Below are 22406 nucleotides of genomic sequence, written 5' to 3' on the forward strand. Positions count from 1 at the left end.
AGCTACAAAAAAAAAGAAGAGAATTTATGTTTAATTATTCCATTTGGATTTAATTGGAAATGAACTTTTCAGTCCTCTAGTTTGTATTGCATAACAGGAGGTTGCAGATATTAAGATCTTTTAAGCTCCTTAAAATATCTGTATTCTTTCTCCTTAGGACTTCATATGCAGAGTAAATGGTGATTAAAATGTGCAGGATGACAAGATGGAGCAAACAGTGCTTGTACCACCAGGACCTGACAGCTTCAACTTCTTCACCAGAGAATCCCTTGCGGCTATTGAAAGACGCATTGCAGAAGAAAAGGCTAAGAATCCCAAACCAGACAAGAAAGACGACGATGAACATGGCCCAAAGCCAAATAGTGACTTGGAAGCCGGAAAGAACCTTCCTTTTATTTATGGAGACATCCCTCCAGAGATGGTGTCAGAGCCACTGGAGGACCTGGATCCCTACTATATCAATAAGAAAGTGAGTGTGTTTATCAGGCATATTTTGGGCTTATTGCCTTATAGTATACCTTAGACTGTTACTGCACCAACATATGCTAAGTTGGCACAAACTCTAAGTATCCTTCTCTTTGGGAAATAGAACATATTTGCATATGCTTTATGCATATATATGACAAATAATTGATTAGATCATAACAGATGGAGCTGTCCCAAATGTACACAAAAGATATCTAAAAATAAATGTAAGTCATAGGCAGCTATTGTGACAAATTAAAAACTTCTCCCCAGGGATTGTATTTACTATTTGAGTTTTCCGTACTTGAAAATCCTGAACCTGTCACAAGTTATAAAGATCTCAAAAATGTTGATATTAATTTCTCATAGAACAAAATTTGATACCACAAGGATGTTCAAATTTTATATTGTATATAAATATTATGTTATATAAAATACATCAATTAAGTTCCTGAAGAAACTTTTTCATTTGGGGAAAAACATTCCTATATAAATTATAAACAATTATTTAAACTTTTGGTGGGAATATATTAATATCAGTAAGGATTAACCAAAATGTAGTAATCTAAAAATACATAAATTTGAGTATTCATGCTTGAAATGAATGTATTTAGTACCTGTCCTTTCATTATGACCATGATATCACCAAGCCAAGAATAAAAGTATAAAACAAAGATAAAATTTAAAAATTAATATATTAATTTTAGAAAATTTATGGCTTGTTAATTTGCAATATTTTATTATATTTTTCACCTAAAACAACATATTTGTTAACTCTTGGTGGAAAGGTATAGCACAAAGATTGTGATTAAGCAAATGAAATGTTTTAGTTAAATATGGTCCTTAAAAATGCCCCCCAAACTTTTAGGGATGTTTTTGGTTGTTGGCACAATTATCATGTTAGTTTTTATGAAGTGCAGAAGTTTGGAATTATGATATGTTAATTCAAGGCAGTTTTGTAAATTGCTTCTCATTGACTACTGCAGCTTTCAGAGGTAGAAACCTCTTAGGTTCAGATTTTTTTTTTTTAACTTTTTTTAAACCGGGATATAGCTGTTTTAAGTATAACAATTTTCCTTTTTAAAACTGATTTGTCCATTTTACAGTAATGGAAGAGTTTAATCATTTTCCATAGATTTATTATCTTTTATTTAAATTTGTTTTTTAACATTGTAGTATTAAATCTTAGTAGGTGAGCCACTATCTGTTTCATAACTGCCATTTAAATTAAGAGAAAAATTACATTTTATCATTCAATCACTCCTTTGGAAATTAATATGATATCTGGAAAGCTAAAACCCATATTAAGCAGTCTACCAAGGGGTTATTTGTATTTTTTTTAAGTAGAAATGTGATAAACCAGTTATTCAAACATTTTAAGTTTTTAAAATTACTCTACTATTGAAGTTATGACTCTGATATGTTCTAGCCAGAAATTCATTGCAATAAAGTATATGACTTTATGTATGACTTTATTTATAGCCGTTGGACATATCCAAGCTATTTAGAGCTGCTATTATCGTGGGTTAGTGGGCACCATCCTAAGCAGGCATGTTGCTATCCCTAGACATCCAGTCCCCAGCTTTCCAGTAGAAATAACCATCTGAAAGTTATTAAAGTCACCCAGAGTCTACCACTTCATCAAACAGGATCCACAGCTAGGATCCCGGATCCTCTGCCATGTCCTTATCTGTAAAACAATAAATGCATACATTGAGAAAGACCAAACTAATGCGTGTTGACAAGGGCGGTTCTTCTTTAAATAGAAACCAAATCATCCAATCAATCTTTTCCTTTAAATTGAAAAGTTTTTAGATTGATAAAGTTGTCATCTTGAGCAAATGTCCCCAGACAAAGCAGTCCACAATTGGTTTATAATGAATGAGATATAACAAAGGATATAAAGGCAGATGGAGAACAAAATGATGTAAACCGTTCCGAATAGTTAAAAGAAAGGTCTTGAAACTGAGGATGAAAGACAAACTCTGAAGGAATGACTATTCAGCCAGATTCTTGTGCTGAAGTAACCCTTATAAACTTTGTTAGGTTCACATTCAAACTTGCCTTTACCATATCCTTATTTTCAAATGCACATTGTGTGAGGGAGGAAAAACATTCTGACATTTCAGAACAAATCAGTGTGCAAGTAACACAACCTGATAAGAAAAGTATTGTTATCAGAAAGGTTTCCCCAAGTTGAGGCACATCCATTGCTTTCACTTTGAGCTGACATCAAGCAAGTCTCCAAAAATAAGTCATTCAACAGAAATACAAATGAAACTTTTTGCAGGACTGAAATCCTTAAAAATTAACATGGCATGCTTGAGCTGTGTGTTTGAAATTTCCTTTTTTTTTTTTTTGCATCTTCATGTTTTAAAACTTTCTATCATTATGTGTACACTCTTTTCTAGTTTTAAATTTTCTTTCATAATTGGATTGTTTCAGTATGGAAGAATAGTCTTAAATTCTGAATTTGTTTCCTCTGATTGATGGTAGAATGCTTAGAAAGATAATAACCTTTTTAAAATAATGACTATTTCTTTTTATATTTGACCAATTTCATTTTAGTGGCTTGGGTGTCTAAGGATGGCAGGGTGTCTTCATGAAACAACACAATACACACACACAGCGCTCCTGGCATAGACAAAGGGTCTAATGATGGAAGTGTCACGGGGAAAAAGCTTCCTAGAAGGAGATTTCCCATTCTCACCAATACTGGGGATGTGGGTTTTACTGCCTTTGTGGGTTGTAACATACAAATATTAATCAGGCTAGTGATTCCCCTAAGGATTAACTAAAGTACAGTACTTAAAGTGTCGGTTGTGTCTATATACCACATCTCTATGGTTCCCTCCTTAAAAATGTGTAGAATAAGCAAAGCAAGCCTCTTATCAAAATGGCTGGAGAATCTTTGCTGTTTTAGGTGAAAGTGCAGTGGTGCATGTATGTAAGGAATGTACCTGTAAGGAATAGAAAGGACACAAACCACAGCGAAGCTGTCTGTGATCTACAAACACAATGTCAGTGAGCTTATGGAAACGTCACTGCTGATGGTATATTTTCGGATGGCATATGCCCACATATTTTTATCTCTTTTGCCCCAGTTTAAAATGTACTAATTACATAATGTTCAAAATTTCTGCTGAGATTGTTAAAATAGTTTAATCCATGGTCAATGATATTGTGGCAGTAACTGGAAAAATAGTATCAACTGTCTCATGAACGTTCATGGCACATGAAGCATTCTGGACCCTCAGATGTCTTAAGCCTTCAGAAGTCCAAGGTAAGAACTAAGGAATAAATTAACAGTGCTATTGGAAGAAACCCACAGAATTTTCCACACTGTGTTAACTTTGGTTCCATGGTCTTCAGAACATGATTCCAGGCTGGGTTCCTTTTTTTTGTTTATTTACTGTGTGGCAAGGCACATTTTAGCTTGTGAACACACCTTTATTTCTTCGTGGGATTCTTTTTTTTTTCAGTTTCCTTTCATAGCTTCGGTTGATATTGCACCATTTGGCTATACATTCAAATTCTTCACCCACTCTTTATTATAGAAAACTTCTTCCTTCTCATGTTCTTTTAAAATTACAGATGACTCATTAGTATCCTTTTGACTGTGACAGTGTACTGGAAATAGAATGAGGTATTTTAGCTGTGCAGTGAAAATGGATGTTTGTTAATTATGGAATGTACAAATGTATCCTTTTAAAAATGTACTCTTTACTTGACTGTCTCCCTAACCGTTTAAAGACAATTTATTCTCCCCTTTTATCAGCTCTTCTGAAAGAGATGCATGGCCCCTCTTTATTGGGGCTGCATGAAAAATCGGACAAGAATTCGTGGTTTTAAATTCATGCCTGGTTTGTCATCGCCACAGGAATTTTTAATTGTTACATGGGGTAGGGAGAGTTTGTTTTGGTTTTAAACAGATTGAGATTAGGTAGTTTTTCTTGCAAAAGTAATTTAAAAGAAAATCAGAACAATAGATGGTAAAAGCCCATGATTCCATGAATTCTCACCTTCATGAATTTTCTTTGTATATCATTAGCGACTAGCCTCTCCCTCCCTTAGTTTCAGGGCACTATAGTTCACTTTTAGATCTTTTTCCTACCCACCCTTTGTTTCTTCCTTATGTCCCTTTCTTCTTTGTCACGTCCCTGTCTCTGGCTCAGAAACAGTCCCAAGCTGATGAGGGCAGTAGTGAAATAATGGTTAGCATTTATCAAGTACCTGCCATATTAGTAAAGCTTCAAATGAAAGTGACCAAAACGCAATGGAAAATAGTTTTTGAAAACAAAGAATCAAACAACTAAATGTGTGTATAGGGTAAATCTGGTCTTGATATCAAAGGATCCAGTACCTAAAACTGTCATTCTTTTGCATTTCTCACTCTGCTTCCACCTCTGCCAGCTGCATTCACAGGCTGGTTCTTCCCACAAGATGGTAGAAATAGCCATCAATAGCACAAAAATAACTTCTACAGCCTAGTAACTCCAAAGAAAAGAACTCATATTTTCTTCAAAATTTCTCCTGGAATTCATTTTACTAGGTCACATAACCTATTCTGAATCAGCCACTGTAGCCAAGGGTTTGTGATGATCTCATTGGCCAGATCGGTGTCGCATGTTGACCGGTGTTGCCAAGGGATGGATCAGCTCCACCCAAGCCGTGTAGCTAGACAATGAGGCAGCGGTTTTCTGTAAAAGGAAGAGAGAGAGTCTGTGAAGAAGGTGTGCTAGACAAGCAGAAGCCAAGCTCTGTCTATGCTTTAGGACATTTACAGTTCTTATTTAACCAACATGCCCTTCCAAGATAATTCTTATCTTTATTTTAAAATGATGAAATTGAGGTAAAGTAATTTTCCTAAGACCATAGAGCTATTAAGTGCCAGAGACTAGATTTCAAATCAGATCCTTCAGCTCCCGTGGCTTATTGCCATGCTACTCTGGATTTGCAGTTGTCACACTAATGAAGATAAGTCAGTGATGGAATCTAAATAAGCCTGTCGCTACTTTTCCTGCCTCTCCACACAGGCCACTGTGAAGCTGTCCTCCTCATCTCCCCGGCTGGCAGTATTTCCCGAACCTGACTTGTTGCTTCACTACTTCTACTCAATCAGGGCCTGCCTTTATAAAAACTAAAATCTTTGAGACTCAGTGGCTCTAGACCAGTTCCTAAATTAATTAGAAAATTACATTTCCCATAAGATTCTAATAGATTGTTTTTTCACATTTTTTTCCAAAGAGGAAAGATTCAGGTAACATGAATTGTGTACCTCTGTAAAGAAATGCCATTTAAATTGGGATCTCAGGTGTAGAAAGAAGAGAGAAGTCTTCCATGGGAAGGGAACAGCCTATAAGAAGACATGTAATATAGTGGGACTGTAATAAGTAAAAGGAAAGTAAGATGTGGTTGGGGAGATGGGCTTGGGGCTAGACCAAAGCCCCAAGAGTATGAAGTTTAAGGGAAAAATAATTCTCTGAAGACTTTGTGTAGAGAAGTGACAATGTTCACTTTTTGCTTTTAAGATCAAGTTGGGGTCTTTATAGAGGTCTGGTCTAGATTTTTGACAATGAAAATAAAGAATAATGGATGAGATCAGAATCCATTTTGGAGACATAATGCTTAAGTATTGGGAGCAAACAGATGGCATTGTTTTTTGAATATGAAATTTGGGAGGAAAGAAACTGAGCAGCAAAGTTGAAATGTGAAAATTGGCACTGCTTTAACATGTTAAAACACGTAAGTTTTAACAAGTGTTTGTGTATATATTTGAGTTTGAATACACAAGTGTTTGTATGTGTATATATTTGAGAACCAGAGATACTTACATTTTTAATCCTTTAATCCTTGTGTTTATATGACACTTGGAATTCATTAAGGAGATTCACATGTTTTATTTCATTTCTATCCTTTAAACCACCCTGAGGTTAATAGTATTATAATCTTCTCCATTCAGATGAAGAAATTGACATGGAATAATTTGCCCAAAGTCTTCACACAGCAACATCTGCAATAAAACTGGGCCAATTAGTCCTTTTCTGTCAATGAAAAATTAACTGAGTATGGACTATGTATCATACCCATGTAATAGGCTAAAGATACAGGGATGAGAAATATTTGGCCCCCAGATTTTATCAGTTTAATCAGTTATAATTTTTTATCAGTTTAATCAGTTACAATTTTTTCTCTCCGTCTGAGGCAGAGGCAGAAGCATCTGTAACCAGCTGACGGGAACCCAGTTAGGGACCAATTATGGGGTCATCTCTAGCACTGGCCCCACTGCAACTATTCTACCCAGCTAAACCTTAGGGACAAGCAATTTTACAGACTCTTTTCTGGGTACATATTTTTCTCCTTTGCATGAACTTGAAGCAAAAATTAAAAAAAAACCTATGAGGCCTTGAGCCTGCAGATGTATTTTTGTTTGTCTCACGCAATACTGTTTAAAATTTTGAGTTAGTGTCTGAGATTTATAAATCAGAAGATTGCACATGTGTAACATGTGTAAACCTGCATATTTAGGTTTCTCACACACTATCAGATCTGGCATCACTGATTTGCATACCAGAAATTAGCATGCCTCTTGTACTGTCTGGCTTCTGTGGGGTGTTGGTTTGTGATCCCTGGCTTCAAGACAATTAAATGAGGGCTGGATATTGAAGCTTGGTGGGCCGTGGGCAGGCATCAGTTCACAGACTGTTCTTTAGGCTGGTTATCCCTCATCTAAGCAGAAAAGTAGAATGAGATTGGGAGAGAAAACATTTTTTAAATTATTGCTCACTCACTTTGGAATCAGGAGGAGAACCTGTGAGAAAGCTTTCCATCCCTCAGTGAGCCAGGAAAGGAGGGAAATCTTGGCCTGAATCAACAGGTTATTTAAAAAAAAAAAAAAAAAGGCAAAGAAGTAGGTGAGATCATTTAGATAGCTCATAGGGAAAAAAAAATAGAATTAGATGCCAAGGAATTGGCTCACAGTGAAAGATGTCCCCAGAGATACGTACTAATGGGAATTTCTTGCCTTTCTATGCAATTATTTACACCCAAAGCTCTGAAGCATCTCTTCTGCCATGTGGTTTCATTCTGCCCTTTCTTGCTGGAACCTTTTCTCAGGCCAACAGCTTAGAGCTAGAAAAAGATTGACCCCACTTCTCGAAGAAGATAGAGCCAGGGAATTTCCCTAATTTGAATGCCAGGGTAATATCAAAGCGGGGAGAGAGATACACCTTGCTAGCCAACTTAGAAATCTTACCACTTTTAGAGCGATGATTTCTTATAAAGAGTGATGGCGTTCCACGCTGTCATTACACAGAATTCTATTTCATTAGGAATTATATAGGCTTGTGAATCTATGTGTAAATATATATCCTTTCTTTGGGAAAAAGATGTTCAGAGTTCCAAACAATTGACCTCCAAGCACATTTTTGGATCACAGTATAAGCACAAGTTGAAAATCGCCTCTCTAAATTTTGAGGCTAAAGAATAAATGTATTTGACCGATAGCATATTCTGTTTTTCTATTATTCATGGTCATTGCTCACCTTCCTCTGTTATTTCTTTTGCTTTTGCCAGTACATTTACTATAAGAGCAGGCAAATTGAGTTGGCATCAATCCTTTTATTTGGCAATTTTAAAATAATGTTTAGATAAACACAAAGCTGGGCCTTGGGTTTAAACTATTTAAGAAGCAAAACACCTAGATTGAAAGAAAAATTAAGATAATGGACATGGTTTTTAAGGAAACTGGGAAACTATAGTTTGTTAAATTCAGTGTTCATCCTGAGGGGAAAAGATAAATCATTTTCTAAAGTCTCAGAGACAAGAAGGATTACTAATTTTAGTTAGCAAGTACAGATTCATAAACAATAATCCTACCAAACTAGTATAACTTCAGTGTTTTCTTATTGACTATGCAGCATGTAAAGGGGAAAGATTTTAATGCAGGTACATAGCATAAGCATTGATAACAAAAACAGATTCATAGCCCTCCTATTGCAGATCACCCTAGTTATTCATTAAAAGTACAGAATACTGGACATCACAGTCTGACCCACTAAATTAGAATCACAACACCTCTGTGAGCTTAGTGCATGGGTGCATGCTAAGTCGCTTCAGTTGTTTCTGATTCTCTGTGCCCCCACAGACTATTGCCCACTAGGCTCCTCTGTCCATGGGATTTCCCAAGCAGAATACTGGAGCGAGTTGCCATGTCCTTCTCCAAGGCATCTTCCTAACCCACGGATCGAACTCATGTCCCTTATGTCTCCTGCACTGGGAGGCCAGTTCTTTAGCTCTAGTGCCACGTGAGAAGCCCCAAGTTTAGTGTATATATTCTCATTTTTCAAAAGAGACAAATGAGTCACAGAAAAATTAATAACTTGTCCAGGATCTCAATGCTGGGAGGCAGCATAACCAGATTTTGAGCCAGGCATCCAACTCCAGAGTCCACACTCTTAATAAATACATAAGCTAAAGCAAATCCTAAATAATTTTTTTAAAAAGAATTTTAAAAAACCCAGATAAATCCTACTTGTATTTTCCTAATGTTGCTTTCTAGGCTATTAAACTTTGAATATCAGGAGTGTTAACCTGCTTGGGTTTTTGTTGTTGTTTTCTTTAAAGCTGGAATGGGTTTTTACCTAACAAAGCTTGCTGAAGAGAGTATGACCTGGCAGTACAATGAATGGTTTACACCTAGGTTGGTGCTGCCCAATTCAGTGGACAATATTCATGCGTGGCTATTGTACTTGAAAGGTATTTGACCTGTGGCACGTTCAGTCTTTGAAGATTTAGAATGGTATGAAAAGAGGATGTAAATCATTTCAATAATTTTTAATACTGATTTCATCCCCAAATGATAATATATAGGATATATCAGGTTAAAGAAAATATTATTCAGATTAATTTCATCTGCTTTTTTTTCTATTTTAAAATATGGCTATTAGAATATTTAAAATCACATATGTGACTCAGATTTGCAATTCACGTAGTATTTCTATTTGGTAGCTCTGGTCTAAGTAAACTTTCACTAATACTTCTAGATTTTCTTCTGTCAGTAGAGATAGTTGAACATTTACTAGTTTTCAGGCTTCTTGGGGTCATAACTTACTATTTATTCCAAGTTTCTTGGGGGTCTTTGTTTTCCCTTCAAACTTTAGTACAGAACTTTGTGAATATTGTGCTAAATGGTTAACACACATCTTCTGCACTGAAGTGAATTGAATTAGCAGTTGGACTGAGAATTAGGTCTAGGCTGCTTTCCAAGTGTCTGAAACACTCATACATATTAACAGCTTAACATATAGGGACTTAGTAAATGCTACTTGAGTTTAGTAGCTATACATAGAAGAGATAAGTGACAAGCCTGATCAATACCTAGTATATGAAGAGTTACATTCCTACAAATGTCTCTAAAGTGGCATTTTATATATAACATCTCATTTTTAATTTAGTCAAAATGCTGTCTTGAAATTTGTTCTGAGGCATAGTATTATTCTCAGGTTAAAATGACTTCATGAATTTCCTACAGCCTTGGGCTGTTTAAAAAAAAAAAAAAAGAAGTCTCTTTCAAGCTGGATACTACTGTATCAGCCTTTTCTCCACAATCAATTCTGAAGTTTTTCTTTTCTATTGAAGTGACTTAATGCAATAAAAATTTTTCTGAGTAGTTATGTTGATGAAATTTTTATTAAACTAAATAGATTTAAAGAATGTTAAGATACTTTCCTCTAATAAGACATTCAGTACATTCATTTAAAAAGTTAACACCAAACTTGTACACTTAGAATGGTTTAACTGGTAAATTTTATGGTAGGTGTATTTTACAATAAAAAAATTAGGGGCAGGGAGTTTAAAATGTCACTCATTCGAACAGCTCATAAATCTTGCTTTGCTTAAAGTTTCATATTTGCTTATACAATTTAAAGTACAGAAACATCTTGCCTGAAAGTGAAAATGTTAGTTATTCAGTCGTGTCCAACTCTTTGCAACCCCAGGGACTGTATGGACTATCACCTGCCAAGCTCCTCTGTCCATGGAATTCTCGAGGCAAGAATACTTGGAGCGGGTTGCCATTTCCTTCTCCATACATATTTGTTTATACAATTTAAAATACAGAAACATCTTGTCTACCTTCCTTGCTGTTTTCTTTTTGACCCCTTACCTGTGAAATGAGGAAGGCAGATATCTCTATGTTGGAAAATTCTAGAGTTGCTTGACTACTTGTAAGTAATAGTGTTCCCTTCTTACTCTCATCTCCCTTCATTGCCATCAATACCATTATTGGGGGCAATGTGTATTTGAGAGTCTTTTGGGGCAAGTGACTGAGGATGCAAACGCACAAACATCCTTTCATTAATCCTTAATACTTACGAACTAAATGTCTGGCTTCTTGGATGTGCAAGTAAATATAAGGAGGATGAATACAGATAGATGATGAAATAGATATGAAATTAGTTACAAACAGTAAGTTTGAAGTTCTAAATGGAACATAAAAATGGTTACAGATTCAAGATTCTAACATTAGGTTTCTCTGTAAGTCAGCAGTTTAAAATGAATCCATGAACACTTCAAGGAAATATTTGTGTAGATTGTATATAAATATATATGTTTCAACCTGGGAATGACAGTCCTCACAGAAGAAACCCTGAAATGGTTCCTTAATGCTGGTCTCATCATCAGCTTCCTAGGAACTCTACCAAGAATGTCTTATCTCTCTGTACTGCTGGTGAAAAATTAAAGAACAAGCATTGTTATATAGTAAAACCTCACTAAATTCATTATACATTCTAATTGTAAGCACTTACACACTGTGCACACATTCCTTATGAAGTTAAAAATACATTCTTTGAATTTTGTAAGTGAAAATATCCTAAAGTCAGTAAAAGTTTCTGTCTGTCTTGAACAATTGAGAATTATGTCCTTTTGCCTTTAACTTTTGTGTCAAAGTATTAATTTATCTGTGTGTAAGGACTTTTAAATTGAGAATTGTTTATCAGCATCAGGGGTGCTGTGGCGTTCATTAGCTTCACCCTGCTGAGTTCTGGCTCTCTTTCTGTGCCTTTTCGGGCTCCTCTTGGTTCAATTTCAGAGTCTTGCTTCTTTTTCTTCCTGGTCTTTAGGGCAGAGGTTCTTTCTGTCTTACACCCTTTCATTTGGCCTCTGCAGCTTTGCCTTCAGCTTCATCACCCCCTTCCTCTATCTTTTCTACTTCTTCCTTTGTTAGGTCTGCTCATGGTTCAGGCTGGAGGCTGGCTGCACAGCCAGAGTCACAGGTAATCTTTTCTGTGCATGGTCCCATCTCCTCAGGATGAGCTGGATTGTTATTCTTATCCACTGAGCTACAGTCAGGATCATCTTCCTCCCCCTCTCCAAGTTCATGATTTAGCCCCATATGGACTGTAACTTCTTTTCCAAAATTTGTTTTTTGTTTTTGTTTAGTCACTAAGTTGTGTTTGACTCTTTGCGACCCCGTGGACTGTAGCTCACCGGGCTCCTCTGTCCATGAGATTTCCTAGGCAACAATACTGGAATAGGTTGTCATTTCCTGTTCCAGGGATTGAACCTGCATCTCTTGCCTTACAGGCAGACTCTTTACCGCTGAGCCACCAGGGAAGCCCTTTCCAAAATTAGGCTTGTAATATTATTTAAAACAAGGGTATTCTTACTTGAAAAAATATATATCCTATGTTATGTTTTCACTGGCTTTCCCACTCCCAGCCCATAATATTTCTACTAGGGTTTACTCAGCATAATTTTGGGGAGAGGAAGCATAGGTTCGCAAGGTGGACCATATTGGTCCTGAATTAGCTCACTCAGGGCCTTTCTGTGTCCTTGCATGTGTGTACTCCCTAGGGCAAAAGCATTTGCATTGCACAAGTCTGTGCACTTTTTATGATGATATCACAATGCCATTTAGGGACAGGGGCCCTGAATGAATCAGAGAAAAAGGCACAAAGTACTATAGACACAGATGATTGCTCCTCCAGTAAGCACATGTGAAACTCTTACCTCCTACAAATGGATATGATGATACAGTTTTCTTTGTATTCATGACCTATGGTCCATCAAAGATGAAAGTGGAAACATGGAGTCAAAGTTACATGTAGAGCAATGCTTCTCAAACTCTCTGCTGTGAAGATGAGGTGGCTAGTCTATAAAATACAGTAAAATTAATTTTCAGAAAATTGAAAAAGCAGACCCACAAAATACACTCTTCTGTTTTATTATTAGATGCGACAGCTGTAAAATTAGTTTGTCAGACTGGCTTACACATTTCTAAATACTTACTCTCAGTGTCGTGTTGGAGATCAGGAAAAAGTTGGAGACCAGCACTGGTTGGACCAGGTTCAAAGCTCTCATTTAGGGCACTTCTACCCATACCAGCCAGGAAGCGCTAGTTTCAAACAATAACTCAGTAAATATTTGGGAATGATTGCTTTCATTTAGAAAACCCTGAAAATAGAGGGAAAAAGATTTGAGAAATCTGTGAATACCTGAAGACTAAACACAGAGAATAAACGCTTGTCAAAGATTCTTAACTAGAAAGTAAACATAAGGTTAATGCTTGCTATGTAGTAATGCTGGCTTCCATCTATGCATCTTAGAAGAGGGTAGAATTTTTGGAAAAAATGGGTGAATTTAAATTTAAAAGATTTGTAGTTCCCTTCCCAAGACATGTTCTTCATAAAGAAATAGGCTATTTCTTTATTTCGTAGAGAAATAGGCTTCGTTTCATCGCCCCCAGGCCATCTGAATATATATAAAGGTCTTAAGACACAATGAGTAAGAATCCTTGATACAGGGTTGCACGTTGCTGCTTTGTTTGTTGTTGTTTTGTCTACATACCGTTAATTGTGCTCAAATATGGCTAAATTTTGGAATGCCAATTCCATTCACATCCATGCATCCTGGATTCTACAGGGTCTTTGAGCTTTTCCTCTATGCTAATAAAGCACTACATGAAATAGGCAATCAGTTGGGACTGGAATTCAATGTGTCAGCTAACTCAGAAATCCAAATACAGAATTTAGTACTCCTAGTCAACAGATACTCTCCAGGGAACTTGGCCTCCAGAAATCAATCATTGGTTTACATCCATCTAACCCAAGAGTGGGTTTAATGGTGGCTGTTTTTATTGCCTATTATAAACAGAGTGATTTTTTAATAAGCAGAAATGGTAAAAGAATATTTCAAAAAGTATTAGTTTTATTGAATGATTTTGCATTCTACAGCATTAATTTTCAAGATAATCAAAATGAGAAAGCGGAAATCACTATAAAAGAACTGCAGTGTCTTAAGGATCTGTAGAATGAAATGTGAACCCTTTTGAGACTTTCATTTAACTTAGATATTTAAAATACTAAGAAAGTAAATAAATTATTTTGGCTAACTATCTTATAGACAATAAAACTGCAGTATCAAGTCAAAGGTAAGTGATATCACTGGATATTGTTTCTAGATATGAGAGCCTGGAGCAGTTTGTCCTTATGGTACACATCAAAAAGTTGTAACATTGGAATAATTCATGTTGACAAATAACAGAAGGTGGGTAATAGAGTTTAAATGGTTGATACTTTTATACTTCTGTGTTGTGTTCCTATCTTACAGACTTTTATAGTATTGAATAAAGGGAAGGCCATCTTCCGGTTCAGTGCCACCTCTGCCCTGTACATTTTAACTCCCTTCAATCCTCTTAGGAAAATAGCTATTAAGATTTTGGTACATTCATATCCTTTTCAAGTGATCAATATTAGCTATTTGTACATAATCTATAAGTGCTTTGTAGCTAAATGTAAGGTTAAGTTGGGAAATGTCATATTCTGTGGTTTTATTATTTTCATTTTGTATTTTCTTTTGTCATATAAGTCTTTTCTTAAAATTTATTACATTAATGTTACTGAAATTTACAGTCTTTACTACTATAGATACACACTATATATATATTTCAGTCTATTATGTATCAAAGTCTAATATTATAGATCTCTTTCTAAAATTACTCATCCTACAAATCTAGCGTAAAACAGACTTATTTTTACAATATTGTATAAAGTTTGTGACTTTCTGGAATTTGCATGGAATCCTGATATAGTAGCAAGAAAACCAAACCTATATCCAGAGCCAAGTATAACTATATCTATAATATAAAGCATTTTAGTGTACCTTAGAGTTAACCTTTAAGCATATTTCCATTGGAGAAGATCAGGGGGCTTTGGCCAATATGTAGCTAGTTTTTGAACTTTCCTAATGAACTCTGTGAAGGAAGTATTGGATCACTGGCTGAATTTCAAATGGAAGTCAATGAATTATGACTCTGCTTTGCAGAACTGATTGCTTAGTAAAGACTGGAAGTTAATGAAAGATGCAGGGATTGTATTTCCAAAAGGTCTTCAGGGATTTAGCTTTGTGATTTTCACTGGTGTTAAAAAAAAAAAAAAAAAAAAGGACTCTGCAACTAAATTTATCTGTTCCTATTCATTGGCCAAAAGCCTTCACTTCTGATTATGTCTCATTTGACGGCTTTGGCAATAATAAATATAGAATTACTGGTATAATTATCATCTAATTATACTACCTGATTTTTAGAAAAAAAAAGACTCAAAAACTTAAAAATCCATTCTATTTTTAAACTGATAACAAGAGATTCCTTATGGCATAAGTATGGTATTAGTGAATTTCAAAGATTTGAAACATAACTTTTACATGTTCCGAGCTGTTACTTTTATGGAGGTTTCCTTATCCTAGTTTGTGTTCCTAGTGCCATCGTGTGGTCATTTGATGAAAACTTTCTTTTTCACTTATGGAAAATTTTTGCTCTGGCTGTAGACTGTTGTTGAATGTTAGTTATGAATGCAAGAAATCTGTGTTTTACTCCTTGGCCAAGTTATCTAGTTTCTCTAAAGTTTTATCTGTATTTCTCTGATTTATAAAATAAAGGAATTAAATAGTTATTTTTCAAGGTCCCTTTCAGCTCCATAATTCTACTAGGTCCTGGTCATTTGTTTCAGCTAACATTAAGATCATATCTACTAACCAGACCTATTCCGATAATTCACACATATTATCCCATTTAATCTGTACTTCAGACTGATGAGTTCCACATCTGATTAGGTCCACTGAGTAAAATTCAGTGGAGACACTAGAAAATTCATTGGCATAGAGAGGTTGAGTGACTTACTGAGTCATTTTTATGTTGCTAAGATCACCTTTATGTTGAATTTTGCCTATATTCATATCATGCTAAGTCATGACTTTGAAATATTCACTTTCAATCTTATCCAATGCTGCTATATGTTTACAAACATTTGAAATAGAGTGACCTGACATTTAACACCGTGCTATAATATATTCACTGATATTGTATCACATGTGTTTAAGAAATTACAATTCTGCAAGGATGTGCCTTCCTCAGCAATTCACTATTTTAATCAACTAAATTAGTTCACATCAGTGCTCTCTGCTCAAAAGCTATGCAACTCCAGAATGCCCACAGTTTTCCCAATAAGGTCTTCTGGGAATAAATAGATTGATTTAATAATAGTAGCAAAAGCCACACTTTATACTTTTATAAGCTTTCTCATACATTATCTCGTTCAATCTATACAACTACCTTGTGAGAGTAGTGTTGTTATCTAAATTTAAGGATGAGAAAAGTGAAATGTAAAGAGATTAGATGATTTTCCCACAGTATATTTGTCACTGATTCCTGGCCAAACTGCAGGTTGAGCTTTTCAGTGTTAGTTTTACATAATGGGTTTGGGTTTTCTTCTGTGTGTTCCTTAACAATAACCTACATTATTCAGCATGCTAATTATGTGCACTATTTTGACAAACTGTGTGTTTATGACAATGAGCAACCCTCCCGACTGGACAAAGAATGTAGAGTAAGTTCAATTTATAAGCCAACTATGTGAGTATGTATGTGTGTGTGTGTGTGTGTGTATTGGTGCATAGACAGAGAGATGTATATCTATGTCTATATATGTGTATTTAGGATTTAACATCTCTCCATGTGTACTTGGTGGTGACCAGAAGCCCATCATTCTTGCACATTCATCACTCTCCCTTTAGGATATACAGTGGCCAGAGCAAACATGGTGAAAGCTATCACAGAAAGGAACCAATGTGTTAGACCTTGGTTCCAGTTAACTTCCAGATTAATTCAGTGAGTCTTCCACAGGCCCTAAAAACATACTATCAAGCCTCGCCAAGTTTACACTTCCATCAGGCACATCCACTCTGTGCCAGGCCTATATTGGTTTCAAATGTGGTCACCAAAATATCTGCTGGGAAAAAAATCCCCAAATTTGGGATTTTCAAACTTGAATATTTGATAAACTGAGGGCTCTGCTAACTGAGCCTCCCTAGTCACTCAGACAGTAAAGAATCCGCTTGCAATGCAGGAGACCAGGTTTTATGCCCTGGGTTGGAAAGATCCCCTGGATAAGGAAAAGGCAACACACTCCTGTATTCTTGCCTGGAGAATTCCATGGACAGAGGAACTTGGAGGGTTATAGTCTATGGGGACACAAAGAGTTGGAAACAACTGAGCAACTAACACCCCCTCCACACACACGCATACTGAAATGAAAGAGTAGCATTTTCAGAAACCAAGTGCATTGCTAACTGTTCTAATGGACTGTTCTGGGATACTTTGAGGACAGTGAGGCCAGATTTGTGGTGAGTGCCGCTGGGGCTGTTCTCATGGCTGGCGCGGTAACCACTATTGCTCTGTAGCTTCTGACCCTTAAAACAACAACCATGGGGGTATTCTAAGGGCCTTTTCCCTTCCTGGACACTTCCAGGTTGGAGCCAATAAAAAGATAAAGTTTCTGAAGAAGTGAAAGTCACTCAGTCGTGTCTGACTCTTTGCAACCCTGTGGACTATACAGGCCATCAAATTCTCCAGGCCAGAATACTGGAGTGGGTACCCTTTCCCTTCTCCAGGGAATCTTCCCAAGCCAGGGTTCAAACCCAGGTCTCCCACGTCGCAGGTGGATTGTTTCCCAGCTGAGCCACCAGGGAAGCCCAGGGATTCTGAAGGAAATTTAAAAAAAATTATATACAAAGGATTGCTTAAGTATTAACACTAACGTGTGAGGCCCACCAGTCTCAAGTCACCCTTGTTACTGTGATTTCATTCTCCAACTTCTGAGATGAAGATTAAAACATCTAAGCTTCTAGTTGGAAATCTATAAATTTCTTCTCATTTAAACTGAGTAAGTGATTTAAATTTTGGAAACATCTAAATTTCTAATCTGTCTCAATATTTTATTCTAAATTAGATTTTCACGTCTGATGACCCTAGAATTATCCATTTGGCATGAACAAAATTCTTTTCCCAATAAGTTAACTTACCTTATCTTGAAAAAGGAGGAAAACTTAAGACTTACTAATTTGTCAATGTTCCCTCATTCATAAAACATGATTGAAATTAAGCATTTTTACTTTCTAAAGGAAAATAATTTTATGCTTCCATAATATCGTTGATATCATGTGAATGTACTGGATAATTCTCAGGAGGCTCTATTCATTTGTGTCAATACTAAGACATTTCAGATACACTTTATACAGTATGTATTTCTCACTCTGCTCTTAGGGCAATTTACAACAACTCTGTGTGTGTTAAGGAGTTGAATTTAAATTTCAGACTATGTTTTATTTCCATGAAAATAATTTTAACCTGCATGGATTCCTTTTTAAATGTTTGTTATTAACATAATGAAAGAGTGTTAAGAAATTGATATACCATGAAAGAAAGTGATTAGTTTATTCATTCTTTTTGGATACTTGTCTCCAGGTACACCTTCACAGGAATATATACTTTTGAATCACTTATAAAAATTATTGCAAGGGGCTTCTGTTTAGAAGATTTTACTTTCCTTCGAGACCCATGGAACTGGCTTGACTTCACTGTCATTACATTTGCGTAAGTGTTTTTTTTGTTTCGGAAGCTTCAAAAAAGGACATATTTTGGCTTCTATGAGTGTTCACGCTTTTAAAGAATAAGCTTGCTTTAACTGTAGAATATATCTGTGTGATTTATACATTTAAGCTCTGGATTTTAATTTAGTGCAACAGAGGTCAAAGAGGCATTTCACTTTGGCATAAAGGCTTTGCAGTAATTGAAATTATAATGTTCACACATAACAAACATCTGTCAGCAAATTTTATACATGCTGCTGTTTCAACAGTACACACACACATTCACACATACACACACACTAATATGGAAGCAAAAGTGTATTTATAATACATCTGTGAAAATGTTTTTTAAAAATTACAACCAAAAAAACCTCTGCTGGCCCTGCAAATTTCCATTGACCTTACCCATGTCATGCACTCTCCCCCGTTTCTTAGGTAGAATAATAGAAAATAAACATCAAAACATTTTGATATAACAAACTAATAGAAAAACATAAGGTTCTTAATATATATTTGCTATTAAATGGTTATGTCATCAACAAATGCACAATTAAGGCTTACAAACAAGCATACTCTCTGACTCTTCCTATTTCTCACTTGATCCTTTCCTTTCTTCCTCTCCTCCTTTCCCCTTCTAATTTTCCTCATCATTTTCTTTATATAAACCTTCTTATCCTTATTTCCCAACCAGATAAATTCAGTAATGCATACAACACAACTTTTGTAGTCTGCTTTTTTTTTTTTTTTTTTTGGTTTAGTGATAAACTTCCCCGAGAAAGAAGAAACCCAGAAAAGTAACAGAAGGACACTCTGCACTAGGTGAAATTAGAATGTGGAGAAAGATGGACCAATGTGGTTCATTCTCATTCTTCAGCAGCTGGTTTACTTGGCCTCTTACAGGCAGAAGGATGTGGGAAGATGGGCAGAGGAGAAATGGAGCTGATATTCTCAAGGCTCCAAATGCTGCCTGTCTCGTCTAAATTCTATATCTATTCAAGATGAGCTGATTCTTCACCGTCCCCTCTGGCCATGACTCAAAAGAAACCATTTTTGAGGGGCTATTGTTTCTTGAGGCTAAAATAACAGGAATGGCACGAGTGATCATTGGGCCCCTATAAAATACTGTTCTTAATTTGCCTAGCTTTCACTTAAGAGTTACACCAAGAAATATTGATCACATAGGCAATAGTGAGTCTGCCTGAATTTCTCTTGGATGATTTCATGTATTTTTTAAAAACTGAAGGTTTAAAACTATTAGTTCAGTTCACTTAGTCATGTCCGACCCTTTGTGACCCCATGGACTACAGCACGCCAGGCCTCCCTGTCCATCACCAACTCCTGGAACTTGCTCAAACTCAGCGTCCATTGAGTTGGTGATGCCATCCAACCATCTTATCCTCTGTCATCCCCTTCTGCTCCTGCCTTCAGTCTTTCCCAGCATCAGGGTCTTTTCCAGTGAGTCAATTCTTTGCATCAAGTGGCCAAAGTATTAGAGTTTTCAGTTTCAGCATCAGTCCTTCCAATAAATATTCAGGACTGATTTCCTTTAGAATTGACTAGGACTGGTTTGATCTCCTTGCAGTCCAAGGGACTCTCAAGAATCTTCTTCAACACCACAGTTCAAAAGCATCAATTCTTTGACGCTGAGCTTTCTTTATGGTCCAACTCTCACATCCATACATGACTACTGGAAAAACCATAGCTTTGACTAGACAGACCTTTGTTGGCAAAGTAATGTCTCTGCTTTTTAATATGCTGTCTAGGTTGGTCATAGCTTTTCTTCCAAGGAGCAAGCATCTTTTAATTTCATGGCTACAGTCACCATTTGCAGTGATTTTGGAGCCCTCTAAAATAAAATCTCTCACTGTTTCCATAGTTTCCCCATCTATTTCCCATGAAGTGATGGGACTGGATGCCATGATCTTTGTTTTTTCAATGTTGAGTTTTAAGTCAACTTCTTCACTGTCCTCTTTGACTTTAATCAAGAGGCTCTTTAGTTGTTCTTCTCTTTCTGCCTTAAATTATAGCCAAGAATTATTGTCTTTTTACTTAATTCTCCTAAATTACCCATATCGATTGTAGCTGCTTTCTGCAATGACAAAAGGATTGTGTACTTAAGAAATTTACATCCACTTCATGGCCTTAAATGATGTAAGTAAAGAAAACCATAGTGATGGACCCTAACTTCTAAATTGTTACTGACAAAATTATCATTCAAAATCACAAAGAAGGGCTTTATAAAAGACCCAAGCAAATAGTATAAATGCTGCTTAATTCTTGAATAACTCTAATTTAATTCTACAGGTATGTAACAGAATTTGTAAGCCTAGGCAATTTTTCAGCTGTTCACACTTTCAGAGTCTTGAGAGCTTTGAAAACTATTTCTGTAATTCCAGGTAAGAAGTGGTCAGTGCAAAGCATAAGGCTTCTTGTACCTATGGCTCTTTCTTTGTATCCTGTTATTGTGTTTGTGTGTGAACTCCCTATTACAGATACGTGACAGAGTTTGTGGACCTGGGCAATGTCTCCGCATTGAGAACGTTCAGAGTTCTCCGAGCGCTGAAAACCATTTCAGTCATTCCAGGTGAGGGTTAAACACTGAGGCTCAGCTGTCATGATTTTTCAACAATAGTCTCTTTTCTTAACACTCAGCATTACAGAAAATTGGGGATCATAATCATTTAAATCATAATAATAAAAAATGAGTGTTACTCAGAAAATAATTATTATTTGAACATAAATGTTTATGTTTTCATATTTTTCATCAGTCTTGAAGTTCAATACTTTCTTGCATGAGACACTGTATTATACGGTCTATGTGATTTGCACTTAAATAAGTCCTGGATTTTTTACTCCATGTCAGTTTTACTAAAGATTTGTTCCCTATCAAATGTACCCGTCTGTAATTTCTTGTTCATTTTAGGCATTGATGACAATGTCTGTACAATGTGAATCTTAATATTGTTTAAAAAGACAAGGAAATAAGATAGTAAAGAGTAGCACGGGTCTGCCGGAGGATTTATTAGCTTTTGAGCCATGCTGTGAGGCTTGGGGGATCTTAGTTACCCAACGAGGCTTTGAACTTGGACCATGATAGGAAAAGTAGCAAATCCTAACCACTAAACTGCCAGAAAACTCCCCAAGCGTTTATTATCTTAAAGTGCAATTTACTCCAAACCACCGCTAGTTTAATAGCAAAATCTTTCCTACTTATAAATAGGAATTTGAAAATATTTTTATTCTGGTAATTTGTCATAAAACTGACAACTTATCCTAATGAAAGTATGGGGCAAGTTTCATTAGCAAACCAGAGAAATACAAGATATTTTTCTTCATATAGGCCTTGTGAGGACCAGGAACTTCCAGCTATTTTATCCAAGTGTAATGGCATATGGATTTTCATTTCATTGTTCAGATCATTATGTGTCCAGAGTTTATTTTAATTAGCACTTCAACCTTCCATGAAGTGTTGCTTTCCCTTTACCATTGATTGCAGTCATTTTCAAACTTATTTATGGAATCTATGTTTTCAAGAAAATTATGTGAAGCTTTTCATACTTCAGACATTCTAAGTCTTCATAGTAATAACCTTCCTTCTTTCAGGTCTGAAAACCATTGTGGGGGCCCTGATCCAGTCTGTGAAAAAGCTCTCAGATGTCATGATCCTAACTGTGTTCTGTCTGAGTGTGTTTGCCCTGATTGGGCTGCAGCTCTTTATGGGCAACCTGCGGAATAAATGTGTACAATGGCCTCCCACCAATGCTTCCCTGGAGGAACACACTGTAGAGAAGAACATAACTAAGAGTTACAATGGCACACTTGTAAACGAAACTCAAAATGAGTTTGACTGGAAGTCATATATTCAAGATTCAAGTAAGAATTACTATTATGTAGGTTTATTTTTTTCATTGTTGATCTTCTTTCCATATAGGAATGGAAAAATTTTTTAATGATTTCATAACAGGCTGTGATATCTTTATCACTTTATAATGGTTTGCACAGAAATTTAATTATTT

At 35.9% G+C, this 22406-nt stretch overlaps 1 protein-coding gene across 1 annotated transcript in view; it reads left to right on the forward strand.

The window, feature by feature from the left end:
- The first annotated feature begins 205 nt into the window (after positions 1 to 205).
- SCN1A (sodium voltage-gated channel alpha subunit 1) overlaps positions 206 to 22406 on the forward strand; it is a 92677-nt gene continuing 70476 nt past the window's right edge. The window contains exons 1-6 of the mRNA XM_052664148.1: positions 206 to 469; positions 14077 to 14195; positions 16260 to 16349; positions 18266 to 18394; positions 20883 to 20974; positions 21994 to 22263. Coding sequence (XP_052520108.1) covers positions 206 to 469; positions 14077 to 14195; positions 16260 to 16349; positions 18266 to 18394; positions 20883 to 20974; positions 21994 to 22263 — 964 coding nt within the window. The remainder of the gene's footprint in view (positions 470 to 14076; positions 14196 to 16259; positions 16350 to 18265; positions 18395 to 20882; positions 20975 to 21993; positions 22264 to 22406) is intronic.

The sequence above is a fragment of the Budorcas taxicolor genome, chromosome 2 (genome assembly GCF_023091745.1).
Source record: "Budorcas taxicolor isolate Tak-1 chromosome 2, Takin1.1, whole genome shotgun sequence".
Classification (NCBI taxonomy): domain Eukaryota; kingdom Metazoa; phylum Chordata; class Mammalia; order Artiodactyla; family Bovidae; genus Budorcas; species Budorcas taxicolor.